The sequence below is a fragment of the Vanessa cardui genome, chromosome 30, assembly GCF_905220365.1.
Source record: "Vanessa cardui chromosome 30, ilVanCard2.1, whole genome shotgun sequence".
NCBI lineage: Eukaryota > Metazoa > Arthropoda > Insecta > Lepidoptera > Nymphalidae > Vanessa > Vanessa cardui.
This window is the reverse complement of record NC_061152.1, coordinates 1798748-1813757: the sequence shown is the minus strand read 5'-3', so window position 1 is coordinate 1813757 and position 15010 is coordinate 1798748. Positions and strand designations below refer to the sequence as shown.

The following is a 15010-nucleotide window of genomic DNA, read 5'->3' as shown; positions in this document are numbered from 1 at the left end:
CGACTTCGACGTATTGACGACCTCGAGTGGTGTGTACACCGGTTTTCATGGGTACGCCACTCTGAGGTCCCGGGTTCGATTCCCGGCCGAGTCGATGTAGATTACCATTAGTTTTCTATGTTGTCTTGGGCCTGGGTGTTTGTGGTACCGTCGTTACTTCTGATTTCAATAACACAAGTGCGTCAGCTACTTACATTGGGATCAGAGTAATGTATGTGATGTCTCATATTTGTCTCATTGTCTCATATTTGTCTCATTGTCTCATATATGTCTCATATTCCTTTATTGACAACTGTAAATGTTTTGTTTTCGACAGCGGGCCGTTCGAATGCCTGCAGCCGTCGCCGCATAGCAGCGAGGGGCTTTGCCACCAGATATTCCTATCATGCTGCGCGTACTCTGCTCATCATCGTGACGAGCACACGCGCCGCCGGAAGGCGCTCCGCTGCCAGGTCTGCGAGAAGCCTCTCGCCCTCGCGCCGCACGACGCGCACGCCTGTCAGGTAAGGGGGGGGGCGGAGTCCCATAGCGCGACATATGTGATGTTTTCTACAACAACAACAGCCTGTAAATTCCCACTGCTGGGCTAAATGCCTCCTCTCCCTTTGAGGAGAAGGTTTGGAACATATTCCACGTTGGTGGAATACACATGTGGCAGAATTTCTATGAAATTTGTCACATGCAGGTTTCCTCGCCATGTTTTCCTTCACCGCTGAGCACGGGATGAATTATAAAGACAAATTAAGGACATGAATCAGCGGTGCTCGCCTGGGTTTGAACCCGCAATCATCGGTTGAGATGCACACGTTCTAACCACTGGGCCATCTCGACTCTGATGTTTTCTAATATTTATTAAATTATTTGTAAAGACTGCATTGGTAAAGAAGGCATATTATTCAATACAAGAATATTATATTATTCAATACAAAATTATGATATATTATAACATTGACGAGCTCCGTGGTCGAGTTAACACCGGTTTTCATGGGTACGCCACTCCGAGGTCCCGGGTTCGATTCCCGGCCGAGTCGATGTAGATTATCATTAGTTGTCTATGTCGTCTCGGGTCTGGTTTGTGCCGTCGTTACTTCTGATCTTCCACAACACAAGTGCGTTAGCTGCTTACATTGGGATCAGAGTAATGTATGTGATTTTGTCTCATATTTATTATTATTATTATAAACAATTATTTTTCAGATATGCGGAATGGGTTTCGAAAATTCAAAAGATCTATTCGACCACAGTCAGACGGCGCACATCAAACTCAAGCCGTTCCAGTGCACGATATGCCAGAAGCGCTTCACCCAACAGGGGGGGGTTCAACAGCATATGCGGATGCACACCGGCGACAGGCCATTCCCGTGCACGTTCTGCCCAAAGGCCTTCACCCAGAAGTCCGGTCTCGATCAGCACCTGCGCATACACACGAAAGTCAAACCGTACAGATGCATCATATGCAGTAAGGCCTTCTCCCAGTCCGTGCATCTACAACAGCATATGCGCACACACACAAACGTAGCACCATTCCAGTGCGGTATATGCCAGAAGCGCTTCAAACAGAGCAGCCATTTAAACTACCATTTGAAATATCACAATCCAGCGAACATGACCGATGAACAGAAGGAGAGATATGCGAAATTGGTACAGCTGATGGGTCAAGGTGAAATGGTCGAGGTGGAAATCGATACAAGTCAGCCGGAGGTTATGTTGGAACAAGTGCAGAGTGATGATATAGCGACTTGTGTTGTCGATGAGAGTGGAAACTGGTGTGAAGTGAGAAGTGAGGAACAAGCGTTGTGATCCAAATGGTATATATATAAGTAATGAACTGTTTTGTGATGTGATAAGTGATGTCCCAGCGCTGGACGAAGATTGGGAAACGAGTGTGTTCTAGGACGCTGTATCGTGCAAATTAAATGAATTTTTAGGCTCAAATTGAAGACTCAACTTTAAATATGTACTGTATACCCTATTGCAATGGGAGTAGGAAAAAAGTTAAACAAACATAGATTAAAGTATTTCATATGATTTTCTAATAACTCAGCTATATCATGCACTATTAAGAGTTAATATATCTCTATTTATAATACAACACATACACTTAACTACTTATATACACTTCAAATTTCACTTCCAAAGTTCCGATAACAGTTTCATATATGTTCAAAATGCCAATCGAGAAACCATAGTGAATATCATAGACTAATTGCTCTCGACCAATCACATTGAGTTAATTCAAGGTCAAATGGCGTTTTCTTTTGTTTTTTTTCCTGTTATTGTTGTAATACAGTATAGTATATATATTACAAAAGCTATAGATAATGTATGCATGCGATTTTCTCAAATAATATATCTTTATTTATTATTATTATATAGAATAAAACTTTGTATAAAAATTGTTTTATACTATGTAATGATAATGAAGTAATGTCATGGAATAACTACTATTCATGTGTTTTTTTTAGCTGAAATAAGCTATTACTTAAATTTATATATAGTCTATTCATGCAGGCCGTAGTAATAAATTTATAATGTTTAATTTTGGTCATTTCGCTCGCTCAATATGACATTCTGTGAACATGCGGTCCGGTCACACTAGTATGCCTAAATAGGTGTATAGTTATTTATAAATAAACACATATAAATAATATAACACCTAGCTTTATTTGTTATAAAATAAAACTCAGACGAGATATATTAACAAAAGGCCCCTTCCCAATGGGGGCCTCGTGAATTCATGACCATTTTTTTACAGTAATATTAATTATCACCAATGAATTTGTTAATATTCTCGTTATGATATGGCAATATTTGTAGATTTAGATTTTCATAGTATTTTAATTGTATATATCGTCATTAAATTATTTCTTACAGTGTTGTTTTTTTTATTAGGCTTTTTTTTGTTGGTAGGGCTTTGTGCAAGCCCGTCTGGGTAAGTACCACCCACTTATCAGTTATTCTACAGCCAAACAACAGTACTCAGTATTGTTGTGTTCCGGTTTGAATGGTGAGTCAGTGTAACTACAGGCACAAGGGACATAACATCTTAGTTCCCAAGGTTGGTGGCGCATTGACGATGTAAGGATTAGTTAATATTTCTTACAGCGTCATTGTCCATGGGTGATGGTGCCCATGTACTCGTCCGCCAACTTAAAGCATAAAAATTAAATTATTATACTGTAGTATATATTTCTCGAGATAAAATACACCTTTATTCCCCGTAACGTCATCCTTAGAGGTTACAATCTGTGTTGCAGAACTATCGATAGTTGACCTAAAAAACAATTCAGGAGTTCGATAGTATTTTTTTGGTCAATATTATCGATAGCTTTCCGAGACCAATACTATCGATAGTATTGCAAGCTCTCTGTAAGTAACAACAACAGTTAACATCGTCTATTGACATGTGATAATACTATCCATAGACTCGCTAAAAGTTTAATTATCGATAGTGGACTGTCGATATGCAACACTAGTTGTGTTGTAGGCATCACCAGAATTGAATTCAAGGACAACTCTAAATACCAATGGTAAAATAAGATCAATCAAATGGTTATAATCGAGTAACGAGCTACCAACATCGATTTCATGAACATAATAATATTTACTTAGCGAAGATCAAACTTCCCGCCAAAACATCAAGATGGCGCCTCGACCCCGTCGGTGACGTGATGAAATATAATAGTAGTTTTGAATTTATTAGAATTTACACGATAATAAATATAACAATACAAACTATTTCAAATGTAACTGTAAATATATAACTAAAAAGACACCTTAAGTCAGATTTTTTTTAATAATCATAATTCACCCTATTTAAGCATTTTTAATTAATTATTCACTTATACCTTCCTCGTGAATCACACCGTATATTGGTGACACGGAAGTTCGTATAAAAGCCATTTAATTTGTTCTTCTCTTTCTCAATTAGATATTTTTTTATTGGTAAGATGTCACCATACCCACCAAACAATAATACTTAGTACAGGCGTGTTCCGGTTTGAATAAAGATAAGTGAGTCTGAGTAAATTCAGGCATAAGATTCAGAATCTTTTAGTTTCTGTAATATTTAAGCTATGGCTATGTCTATGCGTGGTAATAGCTTACTATTAGGTATATGGGTTTTTACCTATATATTACTATCGTGGTGGAAAAGTAAGCCTAGTATCCACGGGGACAGTGAAAGATTTCATAATTTACGCCTTTACGATGTTAGAAATTATTTAGACTATGAAATGTAACAAATATCTCATACCCCATTTGTTTATCTGCATATTTATTTTATGAATAAATGAATAAAAGGTAATACAAACCTATAAGTTGTAGGGTTGTTGTACTATAATATTATTAATTAGTAATTACCTACATGCATAAAAATATTTTAAAATAAACAATTTCTTCGTTTTCGTGCATACGTAAGCATTAAACGAAATATTTTTTTGTAATTTATTGCATAAGTCAATTATATTATTATTATATTTTGCAAATAATTAGAAATGAAATTTATTTTTTACTATACGTAAAATATTCCGTGAAACTAAACGTATTATAATTTGCAACAGGTGACCTCTGGCGGTTGATAAACAATTGATTAATTTTGTTGCCAGTATACGTTTATTTACCATTTTTGTGGATGTTCTTCTTTTATTTATGATAATTATTAAAAGAAAAAATGTAAAAGCTTTATGACGTTATAAAAAACGACTATGATATCAATACATATATGACCTTCATTTTATATTCCTAATCCGAATATCGTATTTTGATAAGATTGGATTGAAATTGACATTCGAAATACAAAATCTGAAAATATAATTGCGTGAATAATTAGTAAATTATTATACATCGTAAATGGTGTTCATTAAAAAGTAATTAGAAAAAATATAATTTACACACAATTTATTTGCATGAATAGTTATCTTGATATTTCAAATCGTTATCATTACCATTACGATTACAAGTTAATCCGAAAAACAAAATCATGATATATTTAATAAGATAAGTTAGGTGTAATGATATTTTCAATTGGGCTACTTTTAAACTTATAACTGGTATTATTATGACGATAGTTGTCAAACAGAAGAAGGAAGTCGGCAAGCAATTTATTATTTTTACGTATACAAGTGATATTATTACATGAAATTTAATTTTAACTCCATATCTAAGCATTTTGAAGCAATTATTGTTAAAGCTTGAGCTCTATAGAATGTGATTGGACACCTGTGGCATCGATTGTTATGAACAACAGGTAATTTTATAGGTATTAATGTGTTGACATAATCTAAATTTAATATTCCTTGCATGTGTTCCGTCGGTGTGTACTTGTGTGTGTTACTGTGTAAACGTCAAAATTCTCGGAATCCGGCTGGAATGAATTTTGTTGCGGACGTACACGCTTCGTTCAATACATGTAAAATAGTTTTTATTCTCTTGCCCCGGGCAGAGCTTCGACTTCCCAAGCTCGCGTAAGGGTCGACTTGAAAAAAAAAAAGTAAGTTCTTTGTAAACTATTAACATTTAATACGTAGTTATACTTATTTTTTATTAATTCAGTGTTTATCGTCGAGTTAATTGATTTTCAATCTATTATTACGACTTTCGATTCGTGATTTAATACGATCGCATAATGTGGCTTATCATGGTATCTTATACTATGTTTTACTGAAACTAAGATAAAAAATTTGATTCAAACTATGATAAATGATTTAAGATACATACTTACCAGGTTTTTGTTTGAGCTATCTTTGTTACAAAATGTATGATATATCTAATAAGACATTACTATAAATAATATATACAAGATTAATATACTTCAAGTAAATTTATTGTTAGTTTAAAAACAATATACAGAAAAACAAGATTTTATAAATAAAATTAGCTATCTTTGTGTCTGTCCAAAGTATTGTTTGTATCTCAAATAGCTTCACCTTAAAATGCTATTTAGTCTTAAGTAAAATAGTGCTATCTTTTTCTTTCATATGTTAAATGAAAGATGAGAAAAAGAGAAAGCATTGTTTAAATAAACACCTGTACAGTGTTTATTTTTATTTTATATAGGTATACAAATAGCCTATGTAGATTGTTAGCAGTTTCTACCACCCCTAGACGGCATTGTAAGAAATATTTAATTCATGCCTTACTAAATTGGAACTAAGATGTTATGCCCCTTGTGCCTGTAGTTACAATGGCTTACACATAAGCCATTGATTTGGTGTTATTTACTACGATTTAATGCACTCTATGTACAACTTTTCACTGTAACTACAGGCACAAGTGGTTTAAGAATTTTATTTTTCTCATAAGGAACATACAATGTTCATTTAAATGAGATATTTTACATAATAATTTAACCGACAATTTAGTACAGTAGTAACGACTTACACAATTCAAGAGTAATTAATCTAAGTATTTTCACAATAAGATAATAATTTTTTTTTTCTTAAAAATCGTAAAGGATTTTTCATTGAAAATTTCATTAGGTAAGCTATTGTATAGTTTTGCTCCCTCAAACTGTAGATTTAATTCCATATTTCGTCCTGGTCTTGGGTAATTCAAGTTTCAACACAAGAGACATAACATCCTTAGTTCTCAAGGTTGGTAGCACATTTAAGTTATTAATTTCGGAATATTTACCATGTTTTTTATTTTTATTCCGTGGGGCTCCATATTTCAACATTATCTACAAATGTTTTGTTCACAAGACTGTCTCAAAATTAGTAACTTTAATAATAAAAATAATCATGGTAGCACATTGTCTATAGGTGGTGGTGACTTACCATCAGTTGACCCATAGGTTCAACCGTAAACTTACAACATAAAAAAAAAAATAAACGACAATCTCAAACTTTTCTACATAAAACAACGTCAAAATCTCTTGCCATATAAATTTGGTATGTTCTATGTAATACATCCAGCCAATTTCGTCTTTAATTTTAAATTTAAAATATGGAAATCCGTAAACAACTCAGGATTGTAAATATTTATATTTTATAACACTAGTAATATATTTTGACGTTAAAACTGTTTTAGAGTGTAGATAAACAAATAAATTCCTACTAATGTTTAGTAAATAAATGGCCAGCCGTGCCCGTGACCCTGTTGAATTTAACAAAAAAAATAAATATCATTGTAGCCTAAGTTGCTCCTTATTATATCAGTTATCGGCCAGTGAGAGTCCCGTCAAAATCGGTCCATCCGTTCCAGAGATTAGCCGGAACAAACAGACAGACAGACAAAAATTGTGAATAATGTTATTTTGCTACATGTACCGTGTATAAATACATACGCATTGAGTAAAAAAGGGCTATTTTAATAATACAAACAGACACTCTAATTTTATTATATGTATAGATTTTGTAATGTTGATCACACTTAGCTAAATTTGTTTGTTATAACATAAAGAAATGCAAAGAAAATATACTAAATATATATAATAAACCTATTTCATATTAATTTCAGTCAAATAAGTTATAATATGTGTTTAATTCAAATTAACATGTGTTTATTTATTAAAAAAAAATATTTTATTTTTGTTATTTAGCGTGGGTAGGCAAATAAGTAAATTTGCCATGTCTTTGTGTGTCCTCCCTTTTGTCTGTGAGCAGTGTTATTGTAAGAAATATTCACCATTCCTTGCATATGTGGCATCTGCCTTGTGCTTGCAGTTACACTAGCTCACTAATGCTTCTAGCATGTTGAGTATTGCTCACTTAGGACTGATGTAAGGTGGTAAAATATTTGATTAGTGGTTGGTACCTACCATGAGGGCTTGCGAAAAGTCCTACCACTAGAATGATACTTACCAAGTCCAATCTAAGCCAAAATAAAAGTAACTGCCTGTAAATTACCCACTGCTGGGCTAAGGCCTCCTCTTCCATTAAGGAGAGGGTTTGAAACATTTTCCACCACGCTGTTTCAATTTGGGTTGGTGTAATGCACATGTGGCAGAATTTGAATGAAATTAAACCCATGCAGGTTTCATCAGGATGTTTTCCTTCACCGCCGAGGTCGAGATGAATTTTAAACACAATTTTTTCTTATTAAAACGTTTTTCTTTTTATCTTTAATAATCTCAATAACAAATTATTGGAAAAAATAATGTTATGTGACTTTTATTTGTTTTTTAATTTTATTTCCTCTTGATTATAAAACTATACTCGGAAAAGATAGTAGATAGGATTTTAACGATAAAAATATTTATAGATAATTGATAAAATTGTCTGATGAAGTTAACTAACCTTATTTGTGCGTTATCTATCTGTTCCGTCATTATCTTATGGTACCGTCAGCAAAATAATAGATTAAGCAATATAGAATAATCTATATTAATATTTACTTGGTAGTAGGGCTTTGTCGAAGGTACCACTCAAGAATGAAAATCATTAGTGTTTGCTTGAGCATTGGTGGTGTAAGGAATGGTTAATATTTCTAATGGCCATTGTGTATACCATTTACCATCGGGTGGCCAAATTACTCGCCTTACGTATATCTTAAAAAAATATGAATTAGAAATTTATTCCGATACATCTTAATTCTCAAACCACTAAACCGATTCACGTAAGATTCAGTGTGGAGATAGTTTGAGTCCCGGGAATGGACATACTACTTTTTTTAATGTACCCCTCGAGGGGGTAATATTTGTGTGAAGGTTTTTGTGCGTTAGCTAATTAGTTAGGTTATAACTAATTAAGTTGCAAAAGTAACTCTGTCTGTCTATCTAGCTTTAATGACTAAACAAATGAACTAATAATAATTGAAATTTGGTGCGCAATCTGTAATTTTAAGGGCGAACAAAGGTTACTTCCTTTTACTCTTTAAGGGGCTAACTTCTCGATTAGGAATTGTATTCAGGTTTTTTAAAGGATTTTCATCAAAACGAGCGAGCTAGCGATGTCGCAGGTTTAGCTAGTTGCTTTATATTAAACTTTATAATATTATATAGATTATAACATAAAATAATAGCTGTGACCCGCAACTTTGCTCGCTTTTAAGGTGGTAGTCTGGTGTTAGTTATACAAATTAAAACAATGGCCTTCGTTGGGGTTCAATTTTGCTTCATACTAAGTTTCATCAATATCGGTTCAGCGGTCTTGCCTTGTTAAGGAGTTAGTTAGTTATATAAATTTGGATATTATGTTATATTATTTATATAAATATTATTGTTTTTACGATGAATCATCACAACGGTTTTCATTAAACTGTTAATAATTACCAAGAAATTTATGTAATATATTTTGTAAAAGCAACATTTAATTTATTGTTCAAAGTACTTTTATCAAAAATCGTAGGATTTATGCGAAATAAATTACATAATCAATATCAATTATAAAATAACAAGTCCTGACTGACTGAATCATCATCGCCCAGTGTAAACTATTAAAGTTGACATTTGGTGAGTAGGATCGTTTTATTGATGAGACACCCAATTAGGAAGTAGTTTTGGAAATTCTACCCCCTGAGGGCGTGAAATAGGGCTTGAAAGATTGTATGGAAATGTAACATTTTTTAAGTTAGAAACCCGAAACAATATTTCAATATGCCACCACGCTGTTCCAATACGGGTTGGTGGAATACACATGTGGCAGAATTTCTATGAAATTTGTCACATGCAGGTTTCCTTCCAGGTTTCACGATGTTTTCCTTCACCGCTGAGCACAAGATGAATTATAAAGACAAATTAAGCACATGAATCAGCGGTGCTTGCCTGGATTTGAACCGCAATCATCGGTTAAGATGCATGCGTTCTAACCACTGGGCCATCTCGACTTATATATTTATATCGTAATATAATAATATCAAAACGATATTTAACCCTAAGGGGTAGAAATACACACGTACACATAATGCGATATGCAAAGAGTTATATTAATATATTCAACTTCCACGCGAACAAACCTGCGTGCATCAGCTATTACAATATATAAATTTATTTATTATGTAATGCATATTTTATAATTACGATTATTATTTATCTTGTTTGTAAATGGTACAAGATGGCCTTTGACCATAAACACTTGGGGTTAGGGTGGCGGTGGTCTGTCTGGATATTTTGCAACAATGGGGTATTATTAACATCGCCTGTTAGTATGTGTGGCTGAAGCCTTACAAATGATTTTCTAATACTTCAACCCCAATTAAAAGGATGTTTTGTACAAATTAGTGCTTGTTAATTGAGTAGGCTATTTGACTGGTTTTCAAAATCCATTTAATATTATTTAGTAGAAGTTAAGGAACCCAGTAAAAGTTGTGATTTTTTATTTCTAGTACATATTTGCCGAAAAATATCATATTAAAAATTCGTCGGTGTCGGGTCGGTGACGTCACTTTGCTGTATTTTAATCTGTGGTACATATAGTAGAAAAGCAGAGTTTACAAGAAAGTGACTTCATCATAAGCCCGGCCAATCGGGAGCGTTTTGTGTCACGTGACAAACGTTTGAAAAAGTGCATTTTTATTCATGGATTTTTGAATAAATTAAGTATTATTTTCAACTTTCGTTAGTAAATAACCATTTTAAACTCATAATATACACTGATTACAATAATTCACAATTTATTTTTCGCATAGTCAAATAGCCTATTGTTAAGATGGTTTAGTAAGAATTTTAAGATACAGAAGTTTAAATGATCATAATTTAACACCAGGCAGTTTTGGGTAAGATTTGTACCACACGTATTAAGGTACATCAGCTTCTGCTTAATAAGGGCCGTTCATTTTAGACCGGGAGATGAAAATGACAAAATATTTGGTCATTTGTACCAGTATGGCAGTTCTTCGGGGGTCTAATTACGTAAAGGCAAAAAGGAAAATGATGGTCATAGCGCTCGCACCGGCGGCCTAATCGCGTGGGCTTTAATCGAACGCGTAAGAAAAATAACGAGTGTCGAACGATTTTTTCCGCAAAAATGCTTGTGTTTTCAGATACGCTATATGCTATATGCTACGTTTTGACCCTTCTTCTTAAGAAAAATATAAGAATAAGACCCCTTTTCCCCTTTTAAAATTGATTACGTAGAACGCGTGTATCTTAACTGATGATTGCAGGCAAGCACCACTGCATAGGTATATTCATGGGTTTAATTTGTGCTTATAAATTTATCTAATGCTGCAGAGCAGGGAAGGAAAATATCCTGAGGAAACCTGCATATATCTAATTTCTTAAAAACTACCACATGTGTATTCCACCAACACGCATTGGAACAGCGTATTGGAATATGTTCCAAACCTCAAAGGGAGAGGAGGCCTTGAGCCCAGCAGTGGGAAATTTACAGACTGTTGTTAAGATAGTACAATTTTCTGTTGTAATGTCTATGACAACTCAACGATTTTGATACTTGGTGTCTGACATAGATCAAAATTTATTTTAAAGAGAATCGTTTACTTTCATTTTGAAACGTAAAATTGATTTGATGTTTTTTGTTTCAGATAATATAGCTGAAGGATATTACAGGAATATAAATAAAAGGTATGTTCTTGTATTTATTTATATTAATATTTATAACATTATAGACAAATATATAACGGAGTAGCATGTCAGAGCCCGTTTTTAAAAAACATGACGTCAACATAGCTGACGTCACGAGGTTTGAAATTAAACTCCGGGAATATTCTTCTCTGATTTATTCCAATATGAGGCGGTCCGGTCGCTCCGACGGCTCTACCAAGTCTGTCCATACCGGCGTGCGCTTGATCTTTTATAACAAAAATAGGTCGGTAGACTTACTCACTCAACATAACAGCTGTTTACAAACACTAAAATATTTCAGATTAATTTAACCTTCCACCAGTCAATAAAAAATATTAATTTAACAATCAAACAGTTTTAAATTATTTTAATTATAATTTCTGGACACGTGTTTTTCTTAAATTCGTGGTTTCGCGCCGACATATACTTATTATTTTTAAAGCTTTTAATTAACTGAGACAGGAGACTAGCCCCGCACATTCCGCCATGACAGTATTAGAGAGAGACAGCAATAAACTACGTCATGATATTTTCGTCTCACTCAATACATTGTCTATAGCAAAATGTTTGATTTCGTTCAACAATTATATTATAATATATAAATCAAGTAGTCTATATCTATATTAATATTATAAATGTAGCAGTAAGAGCTAGCGCGCGCTGGTAACTTTTGTCACGGTGACTTTAAAGTGTTTGTCACTGTCACGTCACGTTTCCAAAGTGGAGTGCGCTCATTAATACAGACAGTGACGAAAAATTTTCGAAATCGAAGTGTAATTTGCCACTATGGATTTCGAAGAGACGGTCGTTCTCTGTGAACTCGTGAGACTCGGCAGAAAAAGACTGAATATCTGAATACTCTTTCAATTTTTTATCATAAAAAGCTGGTCTCTTTTCCACTTCTTCTATTAGAACATCATTATCAGTATCGTCTTCACGAATGTTTACGTTTTGAATAGATGGTGACGCCATTTACGCGCCAAAGTCGCCATAGTGCAGATAGCGCAAGACTGACGACGAGAGTGACAAATTTGTCGCTAGCGCACACAAATGTCACCCAATTGTCACGTCGTAACGTGCGCGCACCTCCATACATATTCACGGGCTTAACAAGAGTGACGAAACAGTCACCGTGACAAAGGTTACCAGTGTGCGCTAGTTCTAACTCTGTCTGTCTGTCTGTCCCTCTTTCACGATCAAACTAATGAACCGAATTTGATGAAATTTTTATTGAAGCAAACTTGAACTCCAAGGACATAGGCTACTTTTTTTTGTCACACACTTGTCAACTAACAGTTTTAAACGTGATTTACAGACTGTCAAGTGTAAGTTGGCGTTCCTGTGGCAGCACCTGCTACACCCTTTGTCTTGCCACTTTTTTGTTTATTTCACCAATATCTCCCTAGAAAATAATTCCCTACGTCTCATTTTTAATAGATTTTGGGTAAGTTCTCTTAATAAGGGCAAATAAAACAAATAAGATATAAATGAACAAAAAAAATTAGTACATGTTTTTGCCACACGCCAACTTACACTTGACGCGCTATAAGCCGCGGGTGACAATATTAGTGTTATTATAAATACTCTTGAGATAGGACCTTATGGTATGGAGCGGTGTGTGACGTCAAATGACGTATGTACCGTTAGCAACGATATCGTGGTAAATTTTTCGTTATCATCGATTGTATTCTTTTTTAAGTTGTTTTAGGATGTTGCTTGTGAGAATAATAGTACCGTTGGCAAAACCATATGTCTCCTAAGTGTATTAGAAAATCAGTTCGAGAATTACGTTTTATAACAATTCCTGTTAAAATTTATTAATAATAATAACAATTATCTATTTGTAACTGTTTGTAACTGTTTTTTAAATATTCTTACTTTTTGTAACTAAAACTAACGGACGAATGAATTAATATTATATTGTTGTGTTCCGGTTTGAAGGGTGAGCCAGTGTAACTACAGGCACAAGGGACATAACATCTTAGTTCCCAAGGTTGGTGGCGCATTGACGATGTAAGGAATAGTAAATATTTCTCACAGCGTCATTATCTATGGGTGATGGTGACCACTTACCATCAGGTGGCCCATATGTTCGTCCGCCAACCTATACCATAAAAAAACTGTCATCCCCTATATTACTCCTTAGAGGGAGCAATTATCCTCCTCCGAGACTATCCATACCCAAATTTCAATTAAAACGATTCGTGAAGAGATAACACACAGAGTATGTGTTGTACATTTATAATATTAATATGGATTACTTTTTATTATACTTTCTTTCTTTTTTTTTAGATATTAAAATGTCGCTGTGGGCGAGAGCACAGCAATTGCCGCCCGAGAGCCTTCAAAAGGTAAAATAAACCTTTGTTACTTTACATAAGAGCAGAGATGGCTCAGTGGTTGGAACGCGTGAATTTTAACCGATGATTGCATGTTCATACCCAGACACGACTGAATATTTATGTGCTTGTGATGGAAAACATCGTGAGGAATCCTGCATGTGTCTAATTTTATAGACTTTCAGCCACATGTGTATTCTACCAACCCGCATTGAATAGCGTGGTGGAATGTGTACCGAACCTTCTCCTCAATAGGGAGAGGAGGTCTTAGCCCAGCAGTGGGCTTACTTTAGTAAGTTAAAAATAGTCAAAATCTTTGTGAAAATTCATCACCTCAACTCACAAGTATGAAATTAGGGACGAAACTGTTAGTTCAGTTAGTTTGTTAAGGTTTAACATTTTTGTATAATAAATACATATATAAATTAAGTTTTCAAGGGATTATTCTGTTTTCTTCGTTACTTTAAACTTTTCAGCAGATTAAGCAAATGAATATTCAGAGGTGCTTGTCTGGGTCCAATCACAGGGTCATTTCGGTTCAACGTATAGTTTCAATATATACGACAAAACTTAGATGTAGCATCGGCAAATTCAATAAAACAGATTACTGCCGATTCACACAACCAATAGAAACAGCTCCCTATCGCGCCATTCGACGCTATTCGTCGTTATAGATTCCCGCGTCAGTTCGACCCGAGACAGCGAGTGCGTGTAAAGCGACGCGTCGAATTGACGAATATATTAGGTCATATGGTATAACAACTTATTGCGTTTGTGTAAAGATCATATTCACATGAGAAATAGATATTGATAATCTGGGATAGCGTACTCAATTCGGATGTGATCGGTTTTAAGAATTTTGCCGATGGTACATCTAAGTTGTGTCGTACTGTACTATCTTATGGTTTATAAATAATGTTAATTTTGTAACAGGTGCGTGCTGTGTATGGGGAACACTTCCCCATTGAAGTTCGCCATTGTCTCGCAACTTGGATCGAAAATAGAATATGGTAAGTATTTTTTTTTTAATATATGGAAAGGCCCAAATAATAGTATAGTATCTTGCTCTCATTTTCCATTGGATGTCAGCTCCAGCTTTATCTATAGCAGCTAATTTAGAAATCTGGAACTTAGGGTAGGGCTTTGTGCAAGCCCGCCTGGGTAGGTACCATCCACTCATCAGTTATTCTACCGCCAAACAACAGTA

General features: G+C 34.5%; 2 protein-coding genes and 1 long non-coding RNA gene across 4 annotated transcripts in view; all 3 read left to right on the top strand.

Moving 5' to 3' along the window:
- Positions 1 to 209: 209 nt before the first annotated feature.
- On the top strand, positions 210 to 2873 carry LOC124542099 (gastrula zinc finger protein XlCGF8.2DB-like). Its single transcript, XM_047120032.1, has 2 exons — positions 210 to 503; positions 1198 to 2873. The coding sequence occupies exons 1-2, from the start codon at positions 210 to 212 to the stop codon at positions 1798 to 1800; spliced, it is 897 nt and encodes a 298-aa protein (XP_046975988.1). The 3' UTR covers positions 1801 to 2873.
- A 2173-nt stretch (positions 2874 to 5046) lies between these two features.
- LOC124542146 lies at positions 5047 to 14836 on the top strand. Of its 2 annotated transcripts, none has more exons than XR_006967304.1 (4): positions 5047 to 5248; positions 11425 to 11464; positions 13757 to 13815; positions 14737 to 14836. It is a non-coding gene; the product is annotated as an uncharacterized LOC124542146 (long non-coding RNA). The 2 variants fall into 2 exon arrangements; XR_006967305.1 differs by lacking the exon at positions 5047 to 5248 and adding an exon at positions 5274 to 5495.
- A 49-nt stretch (positions 14837 to 14885) lies between these two features.
- Positions 14886 to 15010, top strand: part of LOC124542098 (zinc finger protein 431-like) — a 13555-nt gene continuing 13430 nt past the window's right edge. The window contains exon 1 of the mRNA XM_047120031.1: positions 14886 to 14938. Coding sequence (XP_046975987.1) covers positions 14886 to 14938 — 53 coding nt within the window. The remainder of the gene's footprint in view (positions 14939 to 15010) is intronic.